At 50.8% G+C, this 27,312-nt stretch overlaps 3 protein-coding genes across 13 annotated transcripts in view; 1 reads left to right on the top strand and 2 right to left on the bottom strand.

Moving 5' to 3' along the window:
• The first annotated feature begins 4,611 nt into the window (after positions 1 to 4,611).
• FAM181B (family with sequence similarity 181 member B) lies at positions 4,612 to 6,702 on the top strand. Its single transcript, XM_074860336.1, has one exon. The coding sequence runs from the start codon at positions 4,659 to 4,661 to the stop codon at positions 5,727 to 5,729; it is 1,071 nt and encodes a 356-aa protein (XP_074716437.1). The 5' UTR covers positions 4,612 to 4,658; the 3' UTR covers positions 5,730 to 6,702.
• Positions 6,703 to 8,313: 1,611 nt separating this feature from the next.
• Positions 8,314 to 24,499, bottom strand: LOC141939827 (uncharacterized). 8 transcript variants are annotated; one of them, XR_012627767.1, is made up of 6 exons: positions 22,162 to 24,499; positions 19,905 to 20,013; positions 16,304 to 16,550; positions 15,892 to 15,977; positions 14,736 to 14,853; positions 8,314 to 9,022 (listed from the first exon to the last, which is right to left on the bottom strand). XR_012627767.1 is itself a non-coding variant. In XM_074860341.1 (4 exons), exons 1-4 carry the CDS (start codon positions 22,279 to 22,281, stop codon positions 9,010 to 9,012), a joined length of 360 nt encoding a protein of 119 aa, XP_074716442.1. In that variant the 5' UTR covers positions 22,282 to 24,499; the 3' UTR covers positions 8,314 to 9,009. The 8 variants fall into 8 exon arrangements, 3 of the variants coding, with proteins under 3 accessions (XP_074716442.1, XP_074716440.1, XP_074716441.1); XR_012627768.1 differs by lacking the exons at positions 19,905 to 20,013; positions 22,162 to 24,499 and adding an exon at positions 17,118 to 17,192; XR_012627765.1 differs by lacking the exons at positions 19,905 to 20,013; positions 22,162 to 24,499 and having other exon boundaries at positions 8,314 to 8,583; positions 8,674 to 9,022; positions 16,304 to 16,945.
• Positions 24,500 to 26,613: 2,114 nt separating this feature from the next.
• ME3 (malic enzyme 3) overlaps positions 26,614 to 27,312 on the bottom strand; it is a 129,137-nt gene continuing 128,438 nt past the window's right edge. For all 4 annotated transcript variants that reach the window (XM_074860310.1, XM_074860312.1, XM_074860313.1 and 1 more), the window contains exon 14: positions 26,614 to 26,897. In XM_074860310.1, coding sequence (XP_074716411.1) covers positions 26,736 to 26,897 — 162 coding nt within the window. In that variant the 3' untranslated portion in view covers positions 26,614 to 26,735. The remainder of the gene's footprint in view (positions 26,898 to 27,312) is intronic.

The raw sequence follows: 27,312 nt of genomic DNA, 5'->3' as shown, positions 1-27,312 counted from the left end.
ATGTGCAAGAAATCAACTTTCACAACCAACTCGCCGATTAAGACGCGATCAGGAAATGAGGCTGTAGGTTGTGAGCAGTGACACCTGTTTGGGCAGCCAGATTTTCCCATAACTCGATAACCATATGGGCCATACAACCAGGCAGAGGAAAAAAAAGTCCTCCCTCCCTGGTTGTAGAGATTGTCTTACTTTCACGCTGCCTTCCCGATGCCGCGGTGGAAGGAAAACGGGTGTTGTGAATTGTGAGGGCTGGGCTCAGTGCTGGATTTGGTTTGCCTTCCGCAAGGGAAGGTTTTGCTAGCAATCATAGAATCATAGAATGGTTTGAGTTGGAAGGCACCTTTAAAGGCCATCTAGTCCAACCCCCCTGCCATGGGCAGGGACATCTTCAACTCGATCAGGTTGCTCAGAGCCCCGTCCAACCTGGCCTTGAATGCTTCCAGGGGTGGGGCATCTACCACCTCTCTGGGCAACCTGTGCCAGTGTTTCTCCACCCTCATTGTAAAAAATGTCTTCCTTTTATCAGCCTGAATCTACCCTACTTTAGTGTCAGGGCACAACATGAGATGTTTCCTTCAGGCTGGATCCCAGTGGGATCCTGTCCCTGCGTTGCAGAGGATTTACCCTGGTGTTGAACATAGACAGGCGGTCCCACGAGCATCAGGAGGGCAAATTCAGCTTCTGCAACCGCCTCCAGTGAGGAGCTGCTCCACATAAGTGTTGGCACCGTAACGCAGTCCTCAGCTGTGCAAGGCTTTCTTGTTTGCGTAAGCCGCTCTCTCCTTTCTGGCCCGCTTGGTCTGTAAGGATAACAAATTGTTCTTCTTGCGAAGGGCTTGATCGTGTGGCTATGAGCTCAATTTATGCAAAGCATTAGTGAGCACGGCGTGTCCCCGCTCCCTTTGATTCACAGGGTCACCGTGCTGCGGTTCCCTCTAAAAAAGCCAAGCTCGATGCCAAGGGCATCGTTCTGGAAAGCCTTGGTTTAATCCCCAGAGCTGGTTGAGATGCTGCTACCTATAATGAGCAAGAAAATAAACAAAACCAGATAAATTTCCTACACAAAAGCGGGCAAGAAAATAGCAGTAGAGCCCCTTAGTGAGCACTGAAAGCCATTCTGCGGGATGGAGGTTTGGGGCGGGGAAAGCATTTCTGTAGCCACTTCACTCACCTCGGTCTGATGGGGGAAGAGTGTAGGAACCAGGACGTCTGGTCCAAACATTTTCCTGGGGTTGGAGTTATTCTGTGGGTCTAATGCCACCACTGCCTGGACATTAGACCTTGCCAGTGAGCCGAGGTGGATGGCTGGTGGGGTGTGGGAGCCACCCTGCGCGGGCTGAGTATCATCATCTGGAAAGAGCACAAGCAGAAGACAAGCATTGGCTCGTACAGCTGCTGGGAAAGAGACATGTTTTGCAGCAATAACCAAACCACTATTTCCTTGGAAAAATTAAGTTTCTTTTGCAAGTTGTTGACATCATGTGGCTTAGCAAATTTCCCTCCAGGCGTTGCCCGACTTGGGGTAATCAGCTCTGCTTGAGAGAACACAGAGAATAAGCATGTTTAATGCAATTATGAAGGCTTTCTAAATCTCCCGATCTCGTTGAGAATATGTAAATTCAGCTGCTTAGCACAACTGAATGCAAACTTTCCTTTGCATGCCTGACAATTGTTTTAATACTCTACAATTTTTAGGAGGTAATAAAGTCTCCCACTAAACCATAGCTGAGCTCTCAAAGCTGTTTAATTGAATGAATTCAGCCTTACAGAAGAGAAGCCAGGGCTTTCAGCTTTTTTTTTTCTCTAAGCCACAGGATATTTAGCCACTCTGCATATAATACCACCCAGACTCATTAACAACCCCTTTAGACAGGCTATGAAATATTGCCGCTATAATGCTGAAGCAGATACTAACTTGAGGACAACCTAGCTGCTGCTCTATTTAGAGTTGTTTCATGTCGCTCAGATAAGAAATGGTCCCAAACCGGCTGCACATCCAGCGACATATAGTGATTTCCTATTTTCTAGACCCATTTGCAGTATGAAGTGGCCTCAAGGTGGATGCAAAACTATCTAGTGGAGCACACAGAGGATATATATGTGCTCTTTACATTTCCCCATCAATAAGGATACAGGAGCAGGCTGCAAAGCTTGACAGGGCTTGACAGGACCTGAGGGTAAAATCTTGGGTAGCTAATCCGTGTCACTCGTATTGAAGCTAAGTAGTTTAAATCCACCTTCTATGTAGACATACTTATTCTGACACGGAGGGATACAGAGATTTCCCATAGCACTCTGCCTATCAGGGTTCTCTGCTTCAGTTACACAGTTGCACTCAGAGCAGCTCCCCAAGTAAGAGACTCTGGGAGGCTCCAGCTGAGCAGGTTTTGCAAGGAGACCCAGTCCAGATGTGCTGGCACCAGAGCCAAGGCTGCCCCTGGGACCGTGAGGCTCTGCCTGCCGCTGGGACCCTGCTGAGACCTGCTGAGATGCAGGTGAGAGACGAAGAAAATCAGCATTTTCATTTTGTAGAAGATTTTGAGCCTTTTTTCCCCTCTCGAGAAATAAGTGCTTTCTCCTCTTTTCTCCTTGCAATATTTGCTTTGCATTCAACAAGTGTTTGAAACCACAGTGAGGTGCATGTGGCTGATCTTTCCATTTTTTACCACTAAGTACAGTCTTAGGAGTCTGTTTCCCTTTTCTTCTGCAGTTTTGCTTCCTGTTCTTTCCTTCCAACATAAAACTGTTGCATTTCTAATGAATTGATGCAGACCAAGAAAACTCACTTTATTTCAGTAAAAATCAGATATGCATCTTTATTCATATTTGGACATATAAAATAATTGAAAATAAATCTGGAGCTCAAAGGCTTGAGGTTGTTCTGCATCAATGTAAAATTTTTCTAAACGAAAATCAACCAAATACCTTTTCCCACCAGAACAGACAAGGTAGTTCTTTCAGGAGCTGTTATCAGTACTTTCAGTTGCCATTTCACTAATTTTTCTGCCTTCCACGTGGAAGATTTATACTGCTGCTTCACTAAACCCGTTCAAGTAAAAATCTTCAGTTTTAACTGAATGCAGCCCTGCCATTTAAAATCTCCACTGGAGCAGAGTGCTGGATTTTCTCAGGACTTGACCTGGCTAGGAAAATACGATACGCCAGGTAATGTGCATAGCCACGAGCTTGGAAAAAAACCTCTTTGCAGATTAATTTAGGCTCGCTCATCCTGGTGGGTGTCAGCGCAAGACCGTGCCACCGTGCCCTTGCACCTAGGTGATCCAGCACTGCCGGCTCTGACCTCGGGCAGAGGAACACATTTTGTGCCAGCTGCAGGAGGGGGGCACAGCGCTAGGGGTGGCTGCATGCTGGTGATGGGGACCACACTGGTGGGGTTCAGGGGATGCTGCGTACCTGGTCCAGGGCAACTGCGTGTATCTGGTTGGGGGATGTCTGTGTATGTGGCCCCGGGGGGTGTGTGTACCTCAGAATCATCGAATGCCAGGTTGGAAGGGACCTCAAGGATCATCTGGTCCAACTGTTCTGGCAAAAGCACTGTCTAGACAAGATGTCCCAGCACCCTGTCCAGCTGAATCTTAGAAGCGTCCAGTGCTGGGGAATCTAGCACTTCCTGGGGAGATTATTCCAGTGGCTGATTGTTCTCATGGTGAAAAACTTTCCTCGTGTCCAGTCAGAATCTCCCCAGGAGTAACTTGTACCCATTACCCCTTTTCATGTGACTCCTTGTAAAAAATGGAATCTCCATCTTCTTTGTAGCCACCCTTCAAATACTGGAACATGGTGATAAGGTCTCCCCTGACCCTTCTCAAGGCTGAACAAACCCAATTACAGAATCACAGAATCACAGAATCATCTAGGTTGGAAAGGACCTTGAAGATCATCCAGTCCAACCGTTAACTAGCACTGACAGTTCCCAACTACACCATATCCCTAAGTGCTATGTCAACCCGACTCTTGAACACCTCCAGGGATGGGGACTCCGCCACCTCCCTGGGCAGCCCATTCCAACGCCTAACAACCCCTTCTGGAAAGAAATACTTCCTAATATCTAGTCTAAACCTTCCCTGGCACAACTTGAGGCCATTACCTCTTCTCTTATCACTCATTACTTGGTTAAAGAGACTCATCCCCAGCTCTCTGCAACCTCCTTTCAGGTAGCTGTAGAGGGCGATGAGGTCTCCCCTCAGCCTCCTCTTCTCCAGACTAAGCCTGTCTTCAGAATTCTCTCAGCCTGTCCCACGGGCTCTGTACCTGTCACCGAGGATGTGTGTGCCTGTCACCGAGGTTGTGTACCTGTCCCGGGCGGTGTGTGTACCTGTCCGGGGGGTGTGTACCTGTCCCGGGGGGTGTGTGTACCTGTCCCGGGGGGTCTGTACCTGTCCCGGGGGGTGTGTGTACCTGTCCCGGGGGCGATGCTCGTCCCGCCCCTCCGCTACTGCCGGTGTCCCCGGCCGGGGGGTGGGTGCAGCCGGCTGGGCCCGGCCCCCGGGCGGCCGGCGGGGAGGCGGGGAGGGCCGGGGCCAGCCCCGCTCCTGAGCCCTCCTCCTCCCCCGCCCGCCGCCTTTTCCCCGCCGCCGCCGCCCGCCCGCCCGGCGCAGCCCTGCGGAGCTCGGGGCGGCGGCGCCCCGCCGCCGGCCATGGCCGTGCCAGCCGCGCTGCTCAGCCCCCACCACCTCCTCTCCTTCTGCTTCCCCGCCGCCGGCGGCCTCCTGGGCTATGCCGACCTGGAGAAGGGCTACGAGGGCGGCGGCGGGGGCGACGCGGGGGACTTTAAAGAAGCCACCAGGGACCTGCTGAGCTTCATCGACTCGGCCTCCAGCAACATCAAGCTGGCGCTGGACAAGCCGGTGAAGTCCAAGCGGAAGGTGAACCACAGGAAGTACCTGCAGAAGCAGATCAAGCGCTGCACCGGCATCATCGCCGCCGCCCCGCCGCCGCCGCCCGCGCCGCCGCCGCCCGCCGCCGCCTCCCCGCCCGCCGCCTGTCCCGCCAAGCCCCCGCCGCGCCGGGAGGCCTCGCAGGCGGCCAGCAGCCTCCAGAGCAAGAGCCTGGCCGCCCTCTTCGGCTCCTTGCAGCAGGGCCGGGGGGCGGCGGCGGGCGGCGGCGAGGCGGCGGGCGGCGGCGGCGGCGGAGGGGCGGGCGGCGGGGGGGCGGCGGGCGGTCCGCGGAAGGTGCCGCTGCGGGACCGCAACCTGCCCCCCTCCTTCTTCACGGAGCCGGCGCTGCCCGCCGCCCGCGGGCCGCCGCCGGGGGCTAAGGAGCTGGAGAAAAGCGGCGGCGCGGAGGCGAGCGAGTTCTTCGAGCTGCTGGGCCCCGAGTACGCCGCGCTGCTGCCCGAGCACGCCGCGCCGCCGGACGCCTTCCCCGGCCGGGCCGCCGAGCTGGGCCTGGAGCACGGCCTCTACGAAGCGCCGCTGCCGCTGCCCGCCGCCCACCACCCGCTGCTGGGCGGGCTGCTCTACCCCGAGCCGCCCTGGAGCCCGGCCGGGCCCTGCAGCCCCCCCAAGAAGGCGCCGCCGGCCGAGGCGCTGCGCCCGCTCTACCCGGGCGGCGGGGAGCCGGCCCCCGGCGGCGGCGGCGAGGAGCCCGGCGGCGGGCACTTGGCGGCGGGGTTCGCCCCCTTCTTCCCCGAGTGCCCGCTGCCCCCCCCGCAGGTTCCCTACGACTACGGCGCCGGCTACCCCCGCCCCGCCTACCCCGGCCTGTAGGGCAGCGCCGGGGGGGGCTCGGCCCCCCCGCCCCAAACCGCTCCGCCCAGGACGATGGAACGAAACGGGGGAGGGTGGCGGGGGGGGGGGGGCGGGGGGAGAGGAGCGGGCGAGCCCACCCGCGGGGACCTGACGGACGCTCAGGGGAGAGCTGGGCACCCCCCGCCGCTCACGCGTGGGGCTGGGGGCTCCGCTCGCCCCGCCGCTGTGTGCGAGTGTGTGTGTGTGTGTGTGTGTGTGTGTGTGTGTGTGTCCCACCCGAACCCACGGCCACGGCTCCCGCAGGATTCGCCCTTGCGCTCTGCGAGTCGCCTCTTCCTGCGGTTTGGGAGACGCTGCAAATAAAATGTGAAATATTGGGTTCCTTCAGGTGTTTTTCTAGCGGCCGGTGACTACCTTTCCTTAGCCTTTCCTTAGGTCAGGTTTTGTCTTACTGTAGGCAGACGCGGCTTGGTGTACCTGTCTTAGGCGCCGTTGCAACGGGGGCTGCTCCTCTTGAAGGCAGCCGTGACCACCTGTAAAGAATTTCAGTCTAAAACTAAAACTCCATCAACTCTTGCGGTGCACTTAAATTTTTTCCCAGGCTCGCGCATGTCGCAAGTGCTGGTGGATGTTCAGCTGAGGACACAAAAGTCAAGGAAAAAAAAAAAAAAAGTGTTGAAGCAAAATTAAAAATGCTGCTACCAAAACTTAGTGTCCTGAAATTTAACAATGTCTTGCAGGATCTTGCAAACAGCGATTTACAGCGATATGTAAGTTAATTGGTGGCGTAAGTTCGGGACAAAAATGTACTGTAGCCACCGCAGCGATGTGATTCCTACAGACCGTTGGATTTCTTCCAGGAATGTGTCAAAGCTCGGAAAGCAATGTGGCTCGGTCTCATTGTGTACAGGAGATTATTTGATAATCATTTAAGTTATGTAAAAGAGTCTATGATAGGTCCTATAAAAATAAAGCTACACAATAGATCTAAGATCTGTGGTTGTTACTGCCGTTGAAATGCAGCGTTCAAGGGGCTTTCACTGCGCCTCCATCCTCTGTAATGGTTTCTTGGCAGGAGTTAAGACAGGCAGTGTTTTTTGTCTTTCCTAAATCTTTTGAAATGCTGTATTTTACCCACAGCGACCCGTGCTTGTTTTGCCTTCATTTGTACCGGCTGTTCCTTTAACTTACTAGAAAGAAGGGAATGATAATACGCTACAAAGCCAAGGGATGAAAATTGTTACAGTTATGAAAACAGATCAAAATACTCGGAGGTTTCCTATTGAGATGCGAGTCTTAAAAGGCAATCCCGCAGTCTGGCTCCCCGCCAGTCCCGAGTGGATTGTTTGTTTTTGAAACGGGACCCACATACGGATCAGCCTGAGGTTTTACCCTCGGCCGTGTCAAATCCTTGTGCCTTCTATCTTTTAAAAGATAAAGTGAAAGGTAAAACAGCTTTCTTCATTCATCAACCTAGATTTAACTTTTCAGAGACTTGGGGTCAAGATGTTGGGATGTGTGGAAAAGTGAAGCAAGATCTTTTGGAAATAAACTGTGAGAGAATTTCTTTTGGAAATTAGCTTAATTTTACTTTTAAACAGCCAGAGCTATAACTTATGCTGCCTCTTTCCTCCTCAAAAGCTGCCCAAGGTCTCCACAAGCTGTATGGAAAGGAACCACCATGGATGAATGTCCACAACACTCCAGTGTCTAATAGCTGAACGCTTCTAAGGAAATGCACTTTTCAAGTATAATTTTGTTTTAGTTTATTTAACTAAGCTTCACAAGAGCGTGTATGAGAAACAACGGGCGGCCAGTGCAGCCAAGGTAGCTACAAATTAGGTTAATTCTGCCCCACTGCTGGTTTTGATGACAGGACAGTGTCCTACTCTGTGAACTCAGTCCTGCTTTCTTCACTTTGGCAAACTTCCCAGTGAAGACGGTGCGAGTTTGCATCCACAAGCAGCATTCTGCCAGGTCCAAGCAGAGCTTGTGTATAACTACGTTTTAGATTATCTAGACAAGACTAACTGGGGGGTTATTTCAGTTGTTGGGTTTTTTTGTTTGTTTGTTTGTTTAGCAACTGCTTCAAGCATGTGAATTTGTAGCACATACTGGCAGCTGCTTGGAGTATTTCAGCTCAATGGTGCTGCACTAATGTATCTTATAACCCAGCTTTCTCACCTGAGCTGTGTGCCTGAGATCTGCGCTTTTGGCAGGCCAAGCAAATGAAGGGGAAGCTGATAATGCTCTGGTCTCTGCTAAGGAAAGAAGACACCTTTTTTCACTTAAGATTTCACTGAGCAATTTATTTATTTCACAAGCTCAATATGCAAATGTGTATTAACTAGGAATCTAATCCTGGAGACCTTACAGCCTGTCAGCTGTCTCGCAGACATCAGTGAGACTGCTCAAAAAAATTCTGAAAGAGGTCTTCAGGAACAGACTCTGGGATATGCTATGTAGACATTGCAAACCTGAGTGGTTTGGTTGCCCACAGGCCTCACCTTTTTATTCCAAGTAGCTGTGAAGTGCCACAAATCTGACCTAGGTTTTCACTTGGCGCTCTGCTCCCTTGTAGGTGGTGACCTGTGGTGCTCAGAAGCTGAGCATCATCAGCCTTCTTGAGTGAGATCTTGTCTCAAACCAGGGGGAGAAGCAGCTCTGTGGGTGTCAGCAGAGCTGGGCTGGTATAAAACTGGCGTGGCAGCCCGCTCCCGATGCTGCCAGGCTGGGAGGGTTCTTCTTGCAAGGAGTTGGGGCAGGCTCCAGGAGTCAGCCTGACTGAGCAGCAGCTGCAGATGTTGCTTCAGTTTAGCCTCTATTCTGCAAAAGTTCCTTAAAGGGGGATTTTCAGTTTGTAGGAGCTTCACTGAAAAAAAAAAAAAGGAAAAAAAAAGTTAGTCTAAGTATTCTTCAAAGTACTGCTGCATTTCTGCCAGAGGATGTATTTGAGGAGTACCTGCTATGGGAAGTCTGATAAGGCTGGAAAGGAGCTAACAATGGCTGGGTCGATCCCGGCAGCTTTTCCCACAGCAGAGGCCAGACAAAGGACTTCTGTGCAACCTGGGAGGAGCGGTGGAGCTCCTCTCCACGCTGCGGAGGAGGCATCGCTACCAGCCCAGGGATTGCCATCTAGCGGAGCTGCATCCTTTATCTTCTTTGTGCCTGTGTGGGCTCTTTTTGTTGCCCTTGTTTCCCCCAGTTTGAATAGTGCAGGCACTGAAAATGTCACATGAGCATCTCACTCAGAAACACCCTTGGGAAATTGCTTTCACCGCTGAAACACTGAAGAGCATCATCTTAAGCATCTGTAAGAATAAAACCTTTTGTAAACGAGCAAGATATTTTGGTTTATCTGGTGCACTTTTACAAGGAGTCTGTCCCTAGGAACTAAAGCTGAGCCTTTTCAGCTTTTCTGTCTTAAAAGAAGTGTGTCTCTTTGAATGGAAGGGGGTTCTGTCTGGTTGGATCAAGGTCAGACTATCAAACTATTTAGTTTTACAAAGTCTGCACCGAGTTCCTCAGATACACTAAATTCCATTTTGTTGCTGGTGTATTGTACACATATTATCTGATTTTACTGGAGATTTTGGTGGAAAAGCATACAATCTTAATAATTTTTCATGTGCTCTCAAGGATGATAAAGGGGAATAAGAACCCTGCGTTCCCTTTTTAAGTGAGTGAATCGTACCTTTCCTTAACAGTGATTTGCTGATCAATAACAAAGGGTTCACCATGAATAGTTATTACTGTGTCTCAATATTTTGTGACTTAAACGTTCTGGGTCTTTTCCAAAGCTGGTTCAAGAAAACAGAACAATTCCTTTATTCTCTTGCATTGGCTTTTGAAACAGGCTCAGTAACTATTTAATGACCTGAGCTTGAGATTGCTCTAATACAGCCTGACCATCGATGATGAGTCGTCTTCGATGAGCTTAGGTAGTTGTTCAAACAATGTTAGTAAAAAAGATACAGAAGTTTATTGTAAACTCTTTTTGTTTTCTGACTTTTTGAATAAACTGCTTTTGGCAACAGTGCAAAAACGGAAGGTCATTCTGCAGTTATTGGCAACAGGAGGAAAAAGGTGGTAGAGCAATTCTGTAGTGATGTGCAAGCAATTAAGATGGAAATGTGAGAGTTCAAGCCTACAAACCAGACCATATGAAATGAGAGTTGGGAATGCTTTTAGGATAGCTTTATATTGACTAGAGAGTGCAGCCTGCCCTCTCTGCAAATAAACTCAGCAAATAAACTCATCTCTCATTTTTAAGATTGGTAAACACTTGTTTAAAATCCAGTGGTTTTTGTAACACATCTACGTAAAAGAGTAAAAATAGAGTGTATTGGAGTGACCCCCCTCTACCAAAATCTGTGTGGGTAAAGGTTGGCAGAGGATTGCTGAAAGGTGCTGTTATGAAAGGTGAGGGGATCACTTCTATTTTATGTGTTTTATAATATTTTTCAGTACCTCACTGTAACCTTGATTATCCTTGGTAACTCCCCTCCCTGGCAGAGAACTCCTTCACTACACTGGAGGTTTTTAGCCTTTTATGCTTTTTGGACCCCCTCTGTGTCAAATGTAAATGTACTGGTACTGTCAAAGTCTTATTTTTCGTGGTTATTTTGGTTGTAGTCCACAGACCCACAGTTGTCCAGAGATCACAGACTCAACATCACCGCATTGCTGTCCATGGAAAATATTTTTAATTGCTTGAATTGCCCAGTGTAGGATTTGAGGAATATGCAGCATTTCTCAAATGATCCTTCATCTCTCCTCTGAAACGGGGGGGTCACGTCTTTCTTAGGAAGTCTCCGTGACCCTCCCAGAGGCAGCTAAAACTGCATGCTTTACCCTGTTCTCCCTCCAGGTATTCCCCAACAATGTTGGGCATATAAGAAAATGTGGATTGGGCTGTAATAAGGGAAGGAGGACAGGATTCAAGCTTTGTACTAACGGGTTCTGGTGCTCCTGTTAGTGCATGTTCTGTGTGTTAGGATGTCTCCTCCTGGGCATTTTAGACTGCCTCAGTCTTAGCAGCTAATTGTTATTCAGTCTGCAGGCTCTGCTGAACAAATTCTGGCAAATCCTGCTGTGCCAGCTGAAGAGGTGACTGTCCCCATTTGCTGCCCTGCCTCTTTGCCATAGGTGCCATCCCTTGGCTGTGTACTGAAGGGAACTGTACCTGTGCCTCCATTACTCCAGCCTGTGCCCAGTGCCCAGCTCCATCTTCAAGGATGGTTTGAATTGATCTGGGGGTCGTACCAATTAGCTCAGCAATGGCTGGAGTTCAGCTCAGCCGCTTCAGCCACAGCTCAGCTAAGCAAATCTCCTTGCAGACTGGGAGTGAGTTAAACCTGAGAAACTGGGTGACATCAGTATTACTTTGCTAGCAGCTGTAGACAGGGAATACTGCTTTCTGATTGAGTAGAAGCTGGGCATAATCACTCATTTTTTTTCTGTTGTTCAGCTTTATAAAAGATACAGGCCCACTGCTTAGACCTCTGTGTGCCTCCACAGTGGTGAAAACTCAGTGAATGATTTTTAATTTGATGTTGCCAAGACATTCTTAAAATGTCAAGAATTCTGACACAGGCTGCTGGACAAGGGATGATGGCACAGGAGAGGCAGTGGCCCAGATTTTATCTCTTCTCATTTTCTTAATTGCAGTCTGCGATACAGGCTTTTCTACACTACAAGGTAAAGAATGAGTTTATAGGGACTGATGCCCATAACCCATTTCACTGATATGTAGCAGACATGGCCCTTTCTGCAGGTAGTTGTCCAAACCTCATGGAGAAGAGCTCGAGCCTGTGCTGAGTGTACTCGGGTCTCTGCTGTGGATTCAGGGTGAGACAATGCTCCAGGGTGGCCTTGAGAGCTATCCTGGACCCTGCCTTAGTATGACATACATAGTATTTCCTTCTCGTCCCATGTCTTTTTGGTGTGTTCAACTCCTAAGCTAGTTGGAATGCTTCTTTGGGTATTGAGACTGAGCACCCTGAAAAGTGCTCTTTACTTCCAACACCTAAAAATGAGGTTCATAGTGGGCTTGTGAGATCTCTGGAAATCTCAGCGATTTTCCAAACCAATCTGCAGGAGTTAGAGATTAAAATACCGTTTATTGTTCTGACTGCTGATTATATGAATACAGCCTGGGTAAGTGAGTTGAGTTGGACTCTTACAGATCTCTTGTTTGAATAATATCAGCCAGTGTTACAATTCTGTCATCAAATCCCCTCCCCGTTCTAGCAGTCTCTTCCCTGTCAGCGGGTTGTCAGCTTGATTCGTTAGGTCTGGAGTAAAGAGCCCTGTTCTCAATATACAGAGAGCAGAGATCAGATGGTAAAATTGGGTGTTAATTCTAAATAAAAGGGAAATTCCATCCTTCTACCACCATTTTTCATCAGCGGATAACTAATAAGGAATAATTTTTTGCATAGTAACACTTCGCAGTAGAGCTGGGCTTTAAAGAATAGCTATAATTGCTTCTGTGCACTCAAGTAATTGAATATAAATCCATTACCACCATTTTAGGTATTTGAACAGCGAAGCTCACTCTATGAAGAAAAACCTTTCTTTCCTGTTTAATAGCCAGACCTTTAGCTTCTTTGTTTATCCACATTATCTGGGACAAATGATTCAAACTCAGTCATTAATTAGTGATTTTATCAAGATTTTCCTTTCAGGACCGAAATGTCAGCACACCCTTGAAGTGCTAGCAAAACAAGTGTCTCCAATTTGCACATGAAGTCAAGCCTTGTGAGTAAGAAGCCTCAGAAAATGACTTAAAGAATAGAGGTTTAATTCGGGGTGGCAGCTTGTAAGAATATGCCTTGTGTGCTAAGCATGAATGTGATGATCAGATAACCTGAATGTTATTCCAAAGTCTGTGATTAATATTTTTTATGGATTAGTTAACTCTTCAGGCCTAGAGCCAGCTGACAGAAACACCAGGCACAAAGGCTGAAGTAAAAGCCAGGCCAAAGGAGCATGGCCCTGACTTCAATATAATTTATTTTTATTGTATTGTTCAGAGATCCTTTGGTTGTCAGAGCTACGCACTGGCTCCTGGATGCTGGGGATGAGCCGGTACTGCAGCCTGCTGCAGAGTGCTCCCATCGATGCCCTGGCTTGGCTGATAGATGGGCCCTGCCGGGGAAGGAAGAACATGTTGTACTATGGGACGAACGCTACCTGACTAATCCAGACCAGCTAGGATTATAAATAAGATGCAATTTTGTTAAATAAGAGGAGAGATACGAATGAGTAGGCAAAGAGGGGTGAAAGGTTTTTCCTGGCAGAGGCAATTCAGATATCAGTCAACTGCTAGGCTTAGCATCATGTCAGGATGCCACACTGATCCTTTCTGGGCTTGAAATAGGTATTAATATTGCCACATTATTACCTGTACTGATATATTTTTCTTGTATTTATGCTATTTTTATCCCTGCTTTCAAATCACCTCATTTTTCAAAGGAAGAGAAAAAGAATGCTTTAGGAATAGAGGACTTGTTATGATGCTGCTGAGAGTAAAAGTGGGAGCAAACAGAAAAATCCAAAATTATGTGCTGTAAATTAGAAAGCAAAACACAAGCATACAGCAGCTAAAAGTCCCACAATATTCAGCTTGTGTTTTTCCTACACTGATTTAATCTCTTTTACTAGTTAATGTGTCTTGTAGGGCAGCGACACAGCAATTTCTGATTTCAGTAAGGAGTGTCTCTAGAGGAAGTTTTTCTTGTACAAGATTGGACAAGAAAAAAATATTCATTGCCAGTGCTTAAGTCCCTGGTAAAATATGATGTACCACTGACAGGACCTTCTCAGCCAGGCAAAAGCTACGGCTAGAAGTCCTCTACAGCCCTCAAGTGGTTCACTTTGAATCCTGCACGTTGGGAAGACAATGCCCCAGCCTTCGCAAGGAGGCTCCCAGGGCAGGCATAGTCTTCCGTCCCAGAAAAGGCACCTACAGAACTTGGTGTGCTCTGGCCAGCCTTCCCCTTCCTTTCCAGCTCTACGAGCCGCGGGGAGGATGCGGCTTCAGCTTGTCAGCCTACGTTTTCAGCTACGGGGCCAGCAAAAGCACAGAACTCGTTTTAGGTGGCAGCGCAAAGCCAGGAGCTGTCACTCGACGGCATGGCAGGCCTCCCAGTGGGGTTTGTCCACACTCGGGACAGTTTCTCCTGCCACTTTTTGTCTCCAAGAAAGTTAGCAGGAAAGGCTTCAGCCCTCGGCCTCTGAAGCCAAGGGGAAGAAAGCTTTCCCTGAATGGGCTTGGAAGGAGCCCTCGTGCTCAAGGGAGGAAAAAGAGGCTCAGAAAGTGCTGGTCTTTCTCCTGGACACCGCAGACATGCCGTCCACGGGGGTTACGTGTCGTGCTCTCCGGCGGCCCTCACACACTGAGGGTAGAGTTTGGGGCCAGGCCGTAGCAGATTGCTTGCTCTTGCCTTCTTCTCCCTTCCTTGAAGAGCTCTCCTCGCGCACTGCCGGCAGTCTGCGAGCACACAAGAGGGGAGTTTCTGCTACGGCTTGTGCTCACCAGCTGGGTGCCGCTTTGGCAGCTGTGTGGATCAGCCCTCCTCTCTTCTCTGTGCTCTATCCCAAGGAGAAGCTGTAAGCCAAGCTGTGGCACCAGCTCCCCCGTGAAGCAGAGTTCAGGTGCCCAGATCCAGACCCCATGCAGAGGAACCTTTTCCCTTGCCAATCCCGGAGCCCTGCCCTCCTCTGACCAAAAGAGGAGGCTCCCTTGCAGCTATGGAGAAGCTATGAAGTCATCTGTAGCCTTCTGCTGTGAGCTTCTGCAGGCACTTCCCAACAGGGCTTCATGCTGGCAGCAGGGGCAGGAGAGCAACGCCTGCAAAAACCTGCTTTCTGCTCACTGCCCAGCAAGGAAAGGTGGTTTGCCAAGACGCATGACAGTGGTTTTGAAGTTCACCAAGACCCTCTGTCCAAAAACAGGCTCTCGCTGCCTCAAGGACCAGAGGCCTGGGTTTGCTTCCTCCAGCTCCCCACCAGTCTCACCTGAGAGGCTCTGTTGCCCTGGCAGCCTTGCCCAGCTCTCCTTCCCCTGTCACCTGGGGTAGTCTGGCCGGAGAGAGATGTTGTCGGGAGAGCAGCTGGCGCTTGTCAGTGAGAGACCCTGTAAGAAGATGACAGAAAGGCTCGTCAGAGCAGCCCCTTGGTGACCACACGTCCAGGCAGGGACCAAGCCTCCCTGCATGCCAGTGGGGAAGGGGGCTAGCAGAGAGGGACAGGGACACTCTTGCACACCAGTCTGTGGCTGGAGATTTCTCCCTCTGAACCTTGCCCAGCTTTTCATTTCTGTGGCCTGACAGTGCTCCCACTGGTCTTTCTTTCTCCCTTGCATTTCACAGGAAGCGAGCCTTGAGGGTCTGCTGCTGTCATGGCCCCAGCGTGTCCCGTTGGGCACATCAAGCCCACGCAGGAGTTGTCAGGAGACAGGAGCTACAGGAGCCCCGTGCAGAAGGAACCTAAGCGGTATTGAATGCAATTGGAAGCGCTGGGCTGCCCTGCCATCTTGGTCCCTACCAAGGCCCTGCACAGCTACTGTCACAGGGAATCAGTCACAGAAGGACCTCATCCTGTACAATGCACAGCCTTCCAGCCATGACTCTGAACCCCTTGCCCTTAGGATAAGGTGCAAAAGGGAAGAAGGATAGAGAGGTCTCGCAGGAGCCATTGCTCCCAGGAGCCAGGTCTCACAGTGCCTGATCTCTTAGCCTCTTCCTCCCTCCTTGCTTCTCCCTTCTTCTTCTCCTCCAGCTGCCCCTTGTGTGTCTGAAGAGGCCCTTCCCTGGCAGCCCTCCCAGATGATATGTAGAGCCCGATCCTGGAAGCAAGAAGACAACAGCAGTTTGATTCCAGGGAGCCACCTCCCAGGGTTGCAGGGCTTCGGCCTTGGTGCCACCTTCTGAGAGATGCTTGCTGTGGCTTAGGAAAGGAAGGGGCAATCACTAGCCCGTGGGCTGCGCTGTGAATACACCCATGTTCCGAAACAGGAGCAAGTGTGAAGTAATGGGGGATCCAGGCCTTGGGAAAAAAAAATCTCCCTCCGGTTCCTTTCCAAGCAGTGGGCAAGCCCTGGCACTACCAGATGGCACAAGAGAAGCTGCTGATGCGGTCAGCGGCCAAGGGCTATGGAGGCAAACGTACTCACTTGGGAAACACGACGTCACTGCCAGAAGCCATCTGGGAAGGGGCGTTCTTTCTGCCTGATGCGGCTGAATCTGTCGTCCCTGGCCTCTGCAGGAGAGAGACAGCCAGGTGAGACCATTGCCAGGAAAGGATCCTGTTGCTAACCAAGGCAGCTGGCCTGTGGGCTGCTAAGGCAGAAAGCTGCCTTCTGGCAGAGCTGCCTGTCCTCAGCATTAACCCCTCTTTACTAGGAGCAGGAGCTGCACAGTGAGCTCCTGCACCTGGGTGATAACACTGCCTGGCTTTGGGCAAGGGCAGGAGGCAGCTGTCTCAAGCAGGAGACGAGTCAGACCCACAGGGAGACATCACTGCCAATGGCCTCTCAGGGCATTTCCCAAGAACCCACGGCAGTGCTGGCGGAGAGAGACACTCACGCTGAGGAGAGATTTCAGCAGGTGGCCGGTGCTATCCAGAGTGCAAAGAAAGTCTGTGGAAAACTGCATTTTGACTTTGTTCTTCCGGAAGCGCAGGCAGCCAATGTCCTTGAAGATGAAGTCCACGTCCTGCTTCTTTGCCAGGGTGTAAGACACAAAAAGCAGGGTCTCTTGAATGCAGCGTTGCACTGTGTCCCGAGGAATGCGGGTGTCCAAGGATACTTCAACAGTACACTGGGGGGAGCACCTAGGAAAAAAGAAGCAAGGAGCAAAGTAACTTTGCTCAAGTGGACGACAGGCAAATATGGGCAGCTGCTGAGCCCATGGGCAAAGCTCTGCTACAGAGTTTCTCTGGCGTACTGCTGTGGTGCAGCCCAAAAATGCAATGTTCACAGCCTCATCCTGTCCCCAGCTCAAAGCACTCTCCAGGCTGAGAGGCAACATTGGAGAGAAGAGAATCCCTGAAACACAGTGTTCCGGGGGCCTGGTGCCCCACGCTGGTGGTGCATCACTCGTGCCACACCACATCCTCCCTCTTGCCAGCCTGCACCTGCAACTGTGCTGGCTGCCATGAGCAGAAGCGACAGCCAGTGTGGCCATGAGGGTGCAAACAGTGCAGAGAGGGACCTTTTCAGGAGCTGCTTCTTGGCAGACGGTGGAAGGTCTGGACTATCTTTGCTTGTGAGGAGCTCAGGCTGTTCTAAGGACCTTCTGAAGGAGCTCTAGACTCCTCTCAGTCCCCTGGCAGCAGCAGTTCAGCATGTAGCCCAAAGGCCCTGTAAGAGAAATCCATCGTGTTCATCTGCCTTCTTACCAGGAAAACTTTCTTCCTCATATTGGAGCCTGTGAACCCATGCAAAGTTCTTCAAGAGCTGGAAGATGGGCTTCTGTGTGCACAGGAGATGAGAGCTCCTCATGGGCAAAGAGCATGGAATAAGGCAGAAGGTGCCCAGCCCAGGTATTGTGACACCCTGGAAAGACACCAAAGGCAGAACAGGGCTCATTCTTTCTGAGATGGCACACAGCTTCTGTGGGCAAGGTGGTGATGGGCCGTTGTACCCCAGCTTATGGTGAAGGGGTTGGACAGTAGCAGTCTGGAGGACTTTGGATATGGCCTCATCCTCTGGGCCTTTTTCACCTCCCTGCGGTTTGCTCTCTCAAGAACAGATGCCATAATAGGAGCAGAGCAACCCCCTCAGCTAGGGAGGACCCCTCAAGGGCTTTCCAACAAGTAGGGGAAGCCTGGAGAAATGGCTCAGGCTGGATGCTGGGCTGCCCACACTGGTCGTGGGCAATGAGCAAGCTGCAGGCAGCATGGAGAAGCTCCTTTTGCTGCAGCTGGGCTCTTCATTTTGTCCCGAGTGTCAAAGCAGTAGCAGCCCACAGGCTACCTCTGGGATGTTTCTTCTGCTTTAGGAGGTGGTTTGCAAGTTGAGCACTCCTGGGACAAGCAGGGTAGGAGGAGATGAGGAGATGGCCAAGCCCACCTTGTTCAGCGCAAACTGCCGTAGGATGTACCGGGATACACCATCCCAAATTCTCACAGTCTCTGGAAAGCAAGAGAAAGGGAGTTCATCCTCTATGTCAGCCCAAGGCACAAAGGTGGCAGGTGCCGGTGTCCTGGGATACACCTTCCCCCTCCCCAGGATGAACGCTGCCATGACAGGGTGAGCCTGTCCTACAGCAGCACTCATCACATGCCTCCTGATGGCCTCACCGTCATCCGAGAGGTGCATGAGTGTTGGAAGCATGAGGCGTCCACCACGCAGGATGGGAGCACTCCTGCCCTCCATCTGGCTCCAGACCTCCTCCAGCCTTCACCGAGCAGCTGTCCCATGCTGGTTCAGTCCCTCCAGTTGCTTTCTGCGCCTCACTGCAAGGTGTCTCCTCAAGAGCAAAGTGGCAGCCAGAGCAGCAGCCAGCACCTCTCTCCTGAAGGCCTTGCAGCCAAGTGTTGCTAGGTCACGAGTGGCCTCATTGTGACAGCGCCCCGCATCACAACTAGGGGGCACATGTCATGAGCTAGCAGTTTGGCCCCTCCAGGGCGTTTGGGTTCCAGTGACTGATTGTCTCTCCCCTGGGGTCAGCCCACCCCCAGGGAAGCCCCTAATTCTTGGGCTGCTAGAGTCCAAGAGAGAGAGGATCAAGCCATGCCCTTGCCACAGAGGGGCCTCTTTTTATCCTCTGGGTTTGTGGGTGATGTCTGTCATGCCTTGTAGGGATGAGCCCAGCCAGAGAGACAGCAGCCCCTGCCTGGCTCTCTGAGGACAATGATACCCCTGGAGCCTGGGTACCTTCAGCTCCCAGCTCCCATGGAGGAGGCAATGGCTGTTTTGGGAGATATCTAAAAGTGCCTCCCATGCCTGGGCCCTCTCCCTCTAAAACTGTTCTGTGTGAGCCTGGAAATCAACCCAGAGACGCTTCTCCTCTTCTGCTCTCTACTGCTGCTCCTCAGCATTTGTGAAATATGGACACTAATGACACAGACATATAGAAGGTGCCTTTCCGGCTCCCTTATGCCCATCTCAGACAAAGTTCTCCATCTGGGCTCTGGCTCTTGCTGAACTTCTGGCATCCTGCAGGAGCTGCCCTCCCATGATGGGAGCAGTCTGCAGACACACAACAGGAGGAGTTTCCTCCTCAGCTTGTGCTCACCACAAGGTTACCCATGTGTGCAGCAGAAGGCATGGCTGCTGGAAAATGGTGCATGGCACAGAGCGGTAGGCTCCAGCTGTGCTGCTCGGCTGTGGATTGCTGCCTGGTGTGCTCAGATGCAGGCCTTCCCCTTGGGACAGAGAGACCAATACTGACACTCCACGGGACAGGCAGCCGGGGGTGGCCATCCCTCCTCTGCTGCCACCTCCATAAGACACTGCTGGGTGGTCCAAAATGCTGGTGTGGGTTCTTAAGGGGCATTCTTGTTGGGAGAGAGAGAAAGCGATCTAGTATGGGAAGAAGTCCTGCCATTGGTGCTTCTCTTGTGCCTGCCACAAAGATGGCTTTTTCTCCAAAAAAAGAGCCTTCCCCTTCCCTGACACCCCAAGACCTCTCTGGCCTTGGGCAAGAGAACTAACTGGAGGAGCAGTGCCGGGCTACAGGGTGGGGTCAATGAGTAGTTTAGGAAGAAGAGTGCCTGGTGAGCCTGGACGAAGAGGTGCTTGGTGCAGGACAGAGTGGGGAAGAGGTAGAAACCTCCAAGCTCACTGTGTTGGGTTTATGTGGCAAGGTTTTGGTAACAGGGGGGCTTCAGGGGTGGCTTCTACGAGAAGATGCCAGAAGCTGTCCCCATGTCAGACAGAGACAGTTCCAGCCATCTCCAAGACAGACCTGCCACTGGCCAAAACTGAGCCCATCAGCAACAGTGGTAGCTCCTCTGTGATAACATACTTAAGGGGTGAAGACTGCTGCACAACAGCAGCTGGAGAAAGGAGTGAGAATATGTGAGAGAAACAATTCTGCAGCCACCCAGGTCAGTGAGGAAGGAGGGGGAGGAGGTGCTCCAGGAGCCAGAGCAGAGATTCCCCTGCAGCCCATGGTGCAGCCCATGGTGAGGCAGCTGTGCCCTGCACCCAGGGAGGTCCATGGGGGAGCAGAGACCCACCTGCAGCCCGGGGAGGACCCCACGCCGGAGCAGGTGGATGTGCTCTGAAAGAAGCTGTGATCCTGTGGAGACCCCGGCACTGCAGCAGGCTCCTGGCAGGACCTGTGACCTGCGGAGAGAAGCCATTGTAAGCTTAATGATAGAGAAGCCTCCTCTGAAGTTTCTTACTTAACAGCCAAAGACAAAAAGCCACATACTGTTAGGTGAAATATTTGGTTTTTTTGCCCTGGTAAAAATGGCTGAAATAATACAGGGGAATAGCATGGCAACAAACTAACATGCATTCCCTTGTCAGCAAGTACTGCTGGAAGATGCAGCAAACACATTGCTGAAGATTTGAAGACACGAGTATTAGAAGAATTTGTGCCGTGTGGGAGGGTTGGTGCAGTTGGATGAAAGTCCAGGTGTTTCTGACCTGTCTCAGCGTATGGTATTTGTTAGATGCTGTTTCAATAATGAAATACACAGCGAGCTACTTTTTTTGTGAGCTACTAAAGGAAAGATGTTCCAGAGAAGCTATGTTCTAAACATTAAATGACTTCTTTAATAAAAATAATGTTTCATGGAAAAACTGTGTATGTGTAACCACTGATGGAGAGGCTACTTGGACTGGAATTAAAAGCACCCTACAGATTGAGGGGTAAGGTTGCAGAGATAGCATGGTCCATGAAATTTATTCACTGCATCATTCCTAGGCAAGCTTTTGCAGCAAAGAAATCGAGTCAGCTCTAGGTTGCTGTGCTTGAGCTGAGAGTTGAACCAGATGACCTGCAGAGGTCCCTTTCAACCTCAACGATTCTGTGACCGTGACTGTGTGACAGGCAATTTTTTCCAGAAGCCATGGAAAGGGGTTCTCATGCTCAGCGAAGGGGAAAGTCAAATTGTACCTGCTCAGCAGTGGTAATCTGTGACCAAGGAATGATCTTGCATGGTGGGCAAGAAGGCCCAGCTGCAGAAGGGGTTTATGAAAGGCAGGTCCTTCTTAACTAACCTGATTTCCTTCTATGACAAGTTGACCCGCTTAGTTGATGAGAGGCTGTGTATGTTGTTTACCTGGACTTTAGTAAAGCCTTTGACACTATTTCCCACAGCATTCTCCTGGAGAAACTGTCTGCTCATGGCTTGGATGGGTGTACTCTTTGCTGGGTCAAGATCTGGTTGGACGGCCAGGCCCAGAGACTTGTGGTGAATAGAGTTCAATCCAGTTGGCAGCAGGTCACAAGTGGCGTTCCCCAGGGCTCAGTATTGGGGCCAGTTCTATTTAATATCTTTATCAATGATCTGGACGAGGGGATCGAGTGCAGCCTCAGTAAGTTTGCAGATGACACCAAGTTGGGTGGGAGTGTTGATCTGCTGAGGGTAGGAAGGCTCTGCAGAGGGATCTGGACAGGCTGGAGCGATGGACCGAGGCCAATTGTATGAGGTTCAACAAAGCTCAGTGCCGGGTCCTGCACTTGGGTGACCCCACGCCACTCTACATTCTTGGGGAAGAGTGACTGGAAAGCTGCCTGGTAGAAACAGACCTGGGGATGTTGGTCAACAGCCAGCTGAACATGAGCCAGCAGTGTGCCCAGGTGGCCAAGAAGGCCAACAGTATCCTGGCTTGTATCAGAAATAGCGTGGCCAGTAGGACTAGGGAAGTGATCGTCCCCCTGTACTTGCCCTGGTGAGGCCACACCTTGAATAACGTGTTCAGTTTTGGGCCCCTCACTACAAGAAAGACATTGAATGACTTGAGCGTGTTCAGAGAAGGGCAACGAGGCTGGTGACAGGTCTAGAGCTCAAGTCTGATGAGGAACAGCTGAGGGAACTGGTGTTGTTTAGCCTGGAGAAAAGGAGGCTGAGGGGAGACCTTATCGCACTCTGCAACTACCTTGAAGGAGGCTGTAGTGAGGTGGGGGTTGGTATCTTTTCCCAAGGAACAAGTGGTAGGACAGGAGGAAATGGCCTCAAGTTATATCGGGGGAAGTTTGGATTGGATAGTAGGAAAAATTTCTTCACTGGAAGGGTTATCAAGCATTGGAACAGGCTGCCCAAGGTAGTGGTTGTATCACCATCCCTGGAGGTATTTAAAAGACGTGTAGATGTGGTGCTTAGGGACACGGTTTAGTGGTGGACAGGGCAGCGTCAGGTTAATGGTTGGACTCAGTGATCCTAAGGGTCTTTTCCAACCTAAATGATTCTATGATTCAATGAAACTGGCTGGGAGGAGGAATGCCAGAGACAGAAGGACTCCTTGTAAGGGACTGAAGCTTACCTTGGTGATGAGATACCAAAGAGCCATAGCGCTGTCTCGTAGCAATCCTGGAATGCCAGTGTTCAGAGGCCACTTTTGAGTAGCAGAGCTGGGCTGGGCGTTAGATTCCAGGTGCCCCATGCAGACCTTCACAGGATTTGTGCTGGTGGTATATAAGGAATTGCCTTGTGATGCATCTTTCCAGACTCTGTGCAGAAATATTTATGGAAGTAGGACTCTGCCTTATGTGTTGTTCATTATTTTTTAATGATTATTTTAATTTAAGCAAAAATGTGTGTTTAATTAATTTCAAGGGGTACCATGAAAACCAGAGAGGGGTGAAAAAGGCCCAGAGGATGAGGCCATATCCAAAGCTCTCCAGAATGCCTCTGTTCAGCCCTTTCCTCATAAGCTGGGGTAAAACACCCCATCACCTTGCCCACAGAAGCTATGTGCCATCTCAGAAAGAATGAGCCCTGTTCTGCCTTTGGTGTCTTTCCAGGGTGTCACAATACCTGGGCTGGGCACCTTCTGCCTTATTCCATGCTCTTTGTCCATGGGGGGACCCCGATCTCCTCCACACACAGAAGCCCGTCTACAAAGAGCAGATGAACACGGTGGATTTCTCTTACAGGGCCTTTGGGGTACATGCTGAACTGCTACTGCCAGGGGACTGAGAGGAGTCTAGAGCTCCTTCAGAAGGTCCTTAGAACAGCCTGAGCTCCTCACAAGCAAAGATAGTCCCAAACCTTCCACCGTCTGCCAAGAAGCAGCTCCTGAAAAGGTCCCTCTCTGCACTGTTTGCACCCTGATGGCCACACTGGCTGTTGCTTCTGCTCATGGCAGCAGGGAGGATGTGCTGAGGCCCCAGCAATGCACCGTGGGTGTGAGGCATCAGGCCCTTAGAGCCTGTTTTCAGAGATTGTCTTCTGTGCAGTGTCGATCCTCTTTGCTGTAGTAGTCAGGGATCAATATCCTGCTGGACAGGACTCAGGCCCCCAAAGCTGTGACACTTAGGGATAACTTCTCCAGGAAAGCAAATGGCTGCGTGTGGTGGGAAGGCAGAATATTCCTCGTGGGGGCAACCCAGGCCTGGTGTTATGAAGAAATCCTTGCTGTCCCCTGGGAACCTCAGCCCGGAGAGTGCTTTGATCGGAGAGCAGGAAGGGGCTACGCAGTCCTCATTTTTGGGCTGCACCATAGGAATCTGCAAGACAGCTCTCTAGCAGAGCTTTGTCTGTTGGCTCAGCAGCTTGCCCAAACTTGAAGTCCTCCAGTTCAGCACTAACTTAATTTGCTTCCCATTTGTTTTTCCCCACGTGCTTCTATGATTGTTCTCTTGAATTATGCCTCAGTATCCTTGGACACCCGTGTTCCTCGGGACATGGTGCAGCACTGCCTGTTCCCGTGTTCCTCAGAAAATCGTACTGCACTGTGCTCAAGAGACCCTGCTTTTTGTGTCTTACACCCTGGCAAAGAAGCAGGACGTGGACTTCATCTTCAAGGACATTGGCTGCCTGCGCTTCCGGAAGAACAAAGTCAAAATGCAGTTTTCCACAGACTTTCTTTGCACTCTGGATAGCACCGGCCACCTGCTGAAATCTCTCCTCAGCGTGAGTGTCTCTCTCCGCCAGCACTGCCGTGGGTTCTTGGGAAATGCCCTGAGAGGCCATTGGCAGTGATGTCTCCCTGTGGGTCTGACTCGTCTCCTGCTTGAGACAGCTGCCTCCTGCCCTTGCCCAAAGCCAGGCAGTGTTATCACCCAGGTGCAGGAGCTCACTGTGCAGCTCCTGCTCCTAGTAAAGAGGGGTTAATGCTGAGGACAGGCAGCTCTGCCAGAAGGCAGCTTTCTGCCTTAGCAGCCCACAGGCCAGCTGCCTTGGTTAGCAACAGGATCCTTTCCTGGCAATGGTCTCACCTGGCTGTCTCTCTCCTGCAGAGGCCAGGGACGACAGATTCAGCCGCATCAGGCAGAAAGAACGCCCCTGCCCAGACGGCTTCTGGCAGTGACGTCGTGTTTCCCAAGTGAGTACGTTTGCCTCCATAGCTCTTGGCTGCTGACCGCATCAGCAGCTTCTCTTGTGCCATCTGGTAGTGCCAGGGCTTGCCCACTGCTTGGAAAGGAGCTGGAGAGAGACATTTCCAAGGCCTGGATCCTGTTTTCTTGTTTCCAGGACTGGGCTGCATGTAGCACTGTAAAAGCTGCTGGGGAAGGGTCTCTTCAGACTCACAAGGGGCAGGTGGTGGAAAAGAAGAAAGGATGAATGAAAGACCTAACAGAACATCTAATGTGGGAGCTGGCTCCTGGGAGTGCCTGTGTGTGCAGGTTTTGCTTTAACTATTAATCTGTCCTTTGTCTCAGCCCAGAGGTATTCTTACTTTTACCCTTCTGATTCTCTTCCCCATGCCACTGCCAGGGAGTGAGCAATCCATTTTATGGTACTTAGCTGCCTACAATCTTTAACCAACAACAGATGGTAACAGTGATCAGGGCTGAGTTCATGATATGGGGAGAGACCACACGCTCTTGAGATCACTCTGTGTGTGTCTGAGCTTGTTCAACGCCCTGGCCTGTTCCTGGAGCCCAATGAGAAACAGCTCAGACACTTACAGGGAGAAGGGCTGAGGTTTGGAAGGCTCTTTCAGACTTCCCCCAAAACAGCTGTTGCCTCCGCCATTGGAACTGAGGGCTGAAGGTACCCAGGTCCCAGGAGTATTGTTGCCTCCAAAGAGGAGGCAGGGGCTGCTGTCTCTCTCTTTGGCCTCATCTCTACAAGGCATGACAGGTATCAGACAAACCCAGAGGGTAAAAAGAGGCCCCTCTGTGGCAAGGGCATGGCTTGAAACTCCCTCTCTTGCACTCCCTATTTGCCTGTCTAAGACTAGCTGGACCAGAACCAGTATTCTGAGGAATAAACCATGCTTCTGGAAGTCTCATTTTTGGAACAGTGAAGATTTAAGACTTTCAAGCCACCCGTCAAAACATGTCTTGTCTTTGGCTTCATTGGTGGAGGCATGAAGCCTTTCTTGCTGGCAGTGTTTGAAGAGGTGACTGTCATGAGATCGGCTGAGCACTACCTGATGCTCCTACACTGTTCAGGGAAATTTCCTCTCTTCATGGTTCCACTTAAAAGGCATTCTCTCTCCCCCCCCCCCCCCCGCCCCCTCCCCCCGCCTTTATTTCCCCCCCCCCCCATTCTTCCTGGGCCCAGAAGCTGAACACACAGAAAGGTCAAGCCTTTAACTGAGCAGTGGGGAGGTGCATGGGAAGGAGAAGAGGAAAGAAAGTACGAGAAGCTGTGTAGGCACCTTTCTGAAACAAAAAACGTAATTGCCACCCTGCTACCTTCCTTCTCAAAAGCAGTTAAGTTTTTTTCAGAAGTCATGGAAAAGGCAAGGAAACCTCAGTTTCAAGGTCTCTTGCTCAGGAAATGCGAATATTTCTCAGTGTCTCTCCCTGAACCTGAAATGTGACAGCTTTCTCTTTCCTTCCTTAGCCTAAGTGAGAAGATCTACCTATGTGAGGAGCGTGGAAGGTGCTGGCATTACAAGTACATGGAGAGACTGTGGCTCATCAGCAAAGGGATGAGATGCTTTTCCTGGTGCTAAAAGCCACTTAGATACTAAATAAAGACTGTGGTAACCAGCCTTGGTCTTGGTGTGTGTGAATGCTGAGAAGCAAGCTCCTCTGTTCTTTCCCAGTTATGGTCAGGAACACCGTCATCCCACTGGGATAGTATTTGGTGGGGTATGACAATTTTGCAGGGCTAGGGGAAGCCTCCCTGGGACTCTGTGACATGGAGAGACCCCCTGGAGGGCCTTTGGCTGGTGGCCCTGCTTCCTTAGCAGTGCCCAGCAGAAGGTGCAGTGATGCAGTGGAGTGGCTGTGTGTGGGTTTGGGGGTGCCATGGTCTCCAGCTCAGCTCCCCCCCTGTATGCACCTTGGCTCCTGTGCCCTTGGTGAGAGCCTGGACTGCAGAGAGGAAGGAGTCTGTTGTCCCCATGGGACTGAGGGAGGTTTTTGGGTTTGTTTCCAAGGGCGATGGGGCACAGAACAGTGCCAGGCTGTGTGACCTATGCACCAGCCTGGCTTGGATGAGACTCCTCTAACACTGGGGACTTTCAAAGCCCAAGCGTGCAGGTCTCCCAGGGCAATGCACACACTTCTAATCACATCCAGAGAGCCATGGGCTGTCGTGTGTGAGGGATGATCACGCATACAGCTGCCAGCAGGGCTTTGAGCTTCCCACAGTCACTCCCTCTAGGAATGGGACTCTTTGCTTCTGAGATGGCCCACGTGGCTTCTCCCAGGCTAAGAGCCAGACAGTGTGTTAAGCAGGCAGCAGTATGCAGTGCTAATTGACTGGGACAGGCTGCATAGTCTGTCTCCCTCGGTAGAGTACCGACTGCCCAGCCTGGACTCTGTTTTATTACCTACTGATACACTCCCACAGAGAAAAAAGCAGCAGCAAGTAAAAAACTACTTGGATTCATTTACTTTTATCATTCTGCAAGCCTGGAGGTGCATTTATATCAGCAACGATATAAGCCATGGGAACTGATGGTAAAAACGAGAGAACAGTTTTCACAAAAACTTAAACATCTTGTGTTTGCATGGCTGCGGGGGGCCACCTGTAATCATCAATAACAAACGAATCATAATCAGGACTGTAAATGAGCTGTTTCACAAAGGCTTCCTTGTCTGCTGGCTCAGGGTGCCAAGAAGCAAGACCATGCTTGTAGGCCCAGTCAACAATCTGAAAAAAGATAAGCAAAATGAGCTGATGAAACAACATTGGCACATTATGAAGTTGAAGCCAACTGCAGTTTGGCCCTGGCTGTATCTTCCCTCTTTCCTCCCCTCAGAATTGTGTCCTTTTTTGTTTTTTTCTCTGTGCAATCCCCTGAGTCAGCTGCACTTCATCCCTTGGGTGAGGGAATGCAATCTGTCTGCAATTACTGGCTGCTTAGAAATGCACACCCCTGGCCTGCCAAAATGTTTGGAGTGTGCAATTAAAGAAGGAGAGCAGCTCTTTAACCACCTCCGCTCACACCCTTAAGCTCCTCAGCTACACTGTACATCCGCCAGTAACTCCTAGCAGACGAGTGTGATCCTCAGTGGGTGTCCCCTGAACAGGAATTACAAATTTGATGTACAGAGGGCACCAATCC

The sequence above is a fragment of the Strix uralensis genome, chromosome 2, assembly GCF_047716275.1.
Source record: "Strix uralensis isolate ZFMK-TIS-50842 chromosome 2, bStrUra1, whole genome shotgun sequence".
Classification (NCBI taxonomy): domain Eukaryota; kingdom Metazoa; phylum Chordata; class Aves; order Strigiformes; family Strigidae; genus Strix; species Strix uralensis.
This window is presented reverse-complemented; position numbering and strand designations above follow the sequence as displayed.

Bases quoted from the DNA above. Each gene is read 5' to 3' on its own strand.
- FAM181B (XM_074860336.1), top strand. From the start codon at position 4,659: ATGGCCGTGCCAGCCGCGCTGCTCAGCCCCCACCACCTCCTCTCCTTC.
- LOC141939827 (XM_074860339.1), bottom strand. From the start codon at position 22,281: ATGGGGCACCTGGAATCTAACGCCCAGCCCAGCTCTGCTACTCAAAAG. The intron at 20,014-22,161 runs GTAAGCTTCAGT...TTCTCTCCGCAG, and splicing joins TTTGGTATCTCATCACCAAG to GTCACAGGTCCTGCCAGGAG. The intron at 14,854-19,904 runs GTGGGTCTCTGC...ATCTTCTTACAG, and splicing joins GGGTCCTCCCCGGGCTGCAG to GGTCTCTCACTGACAAGCGC.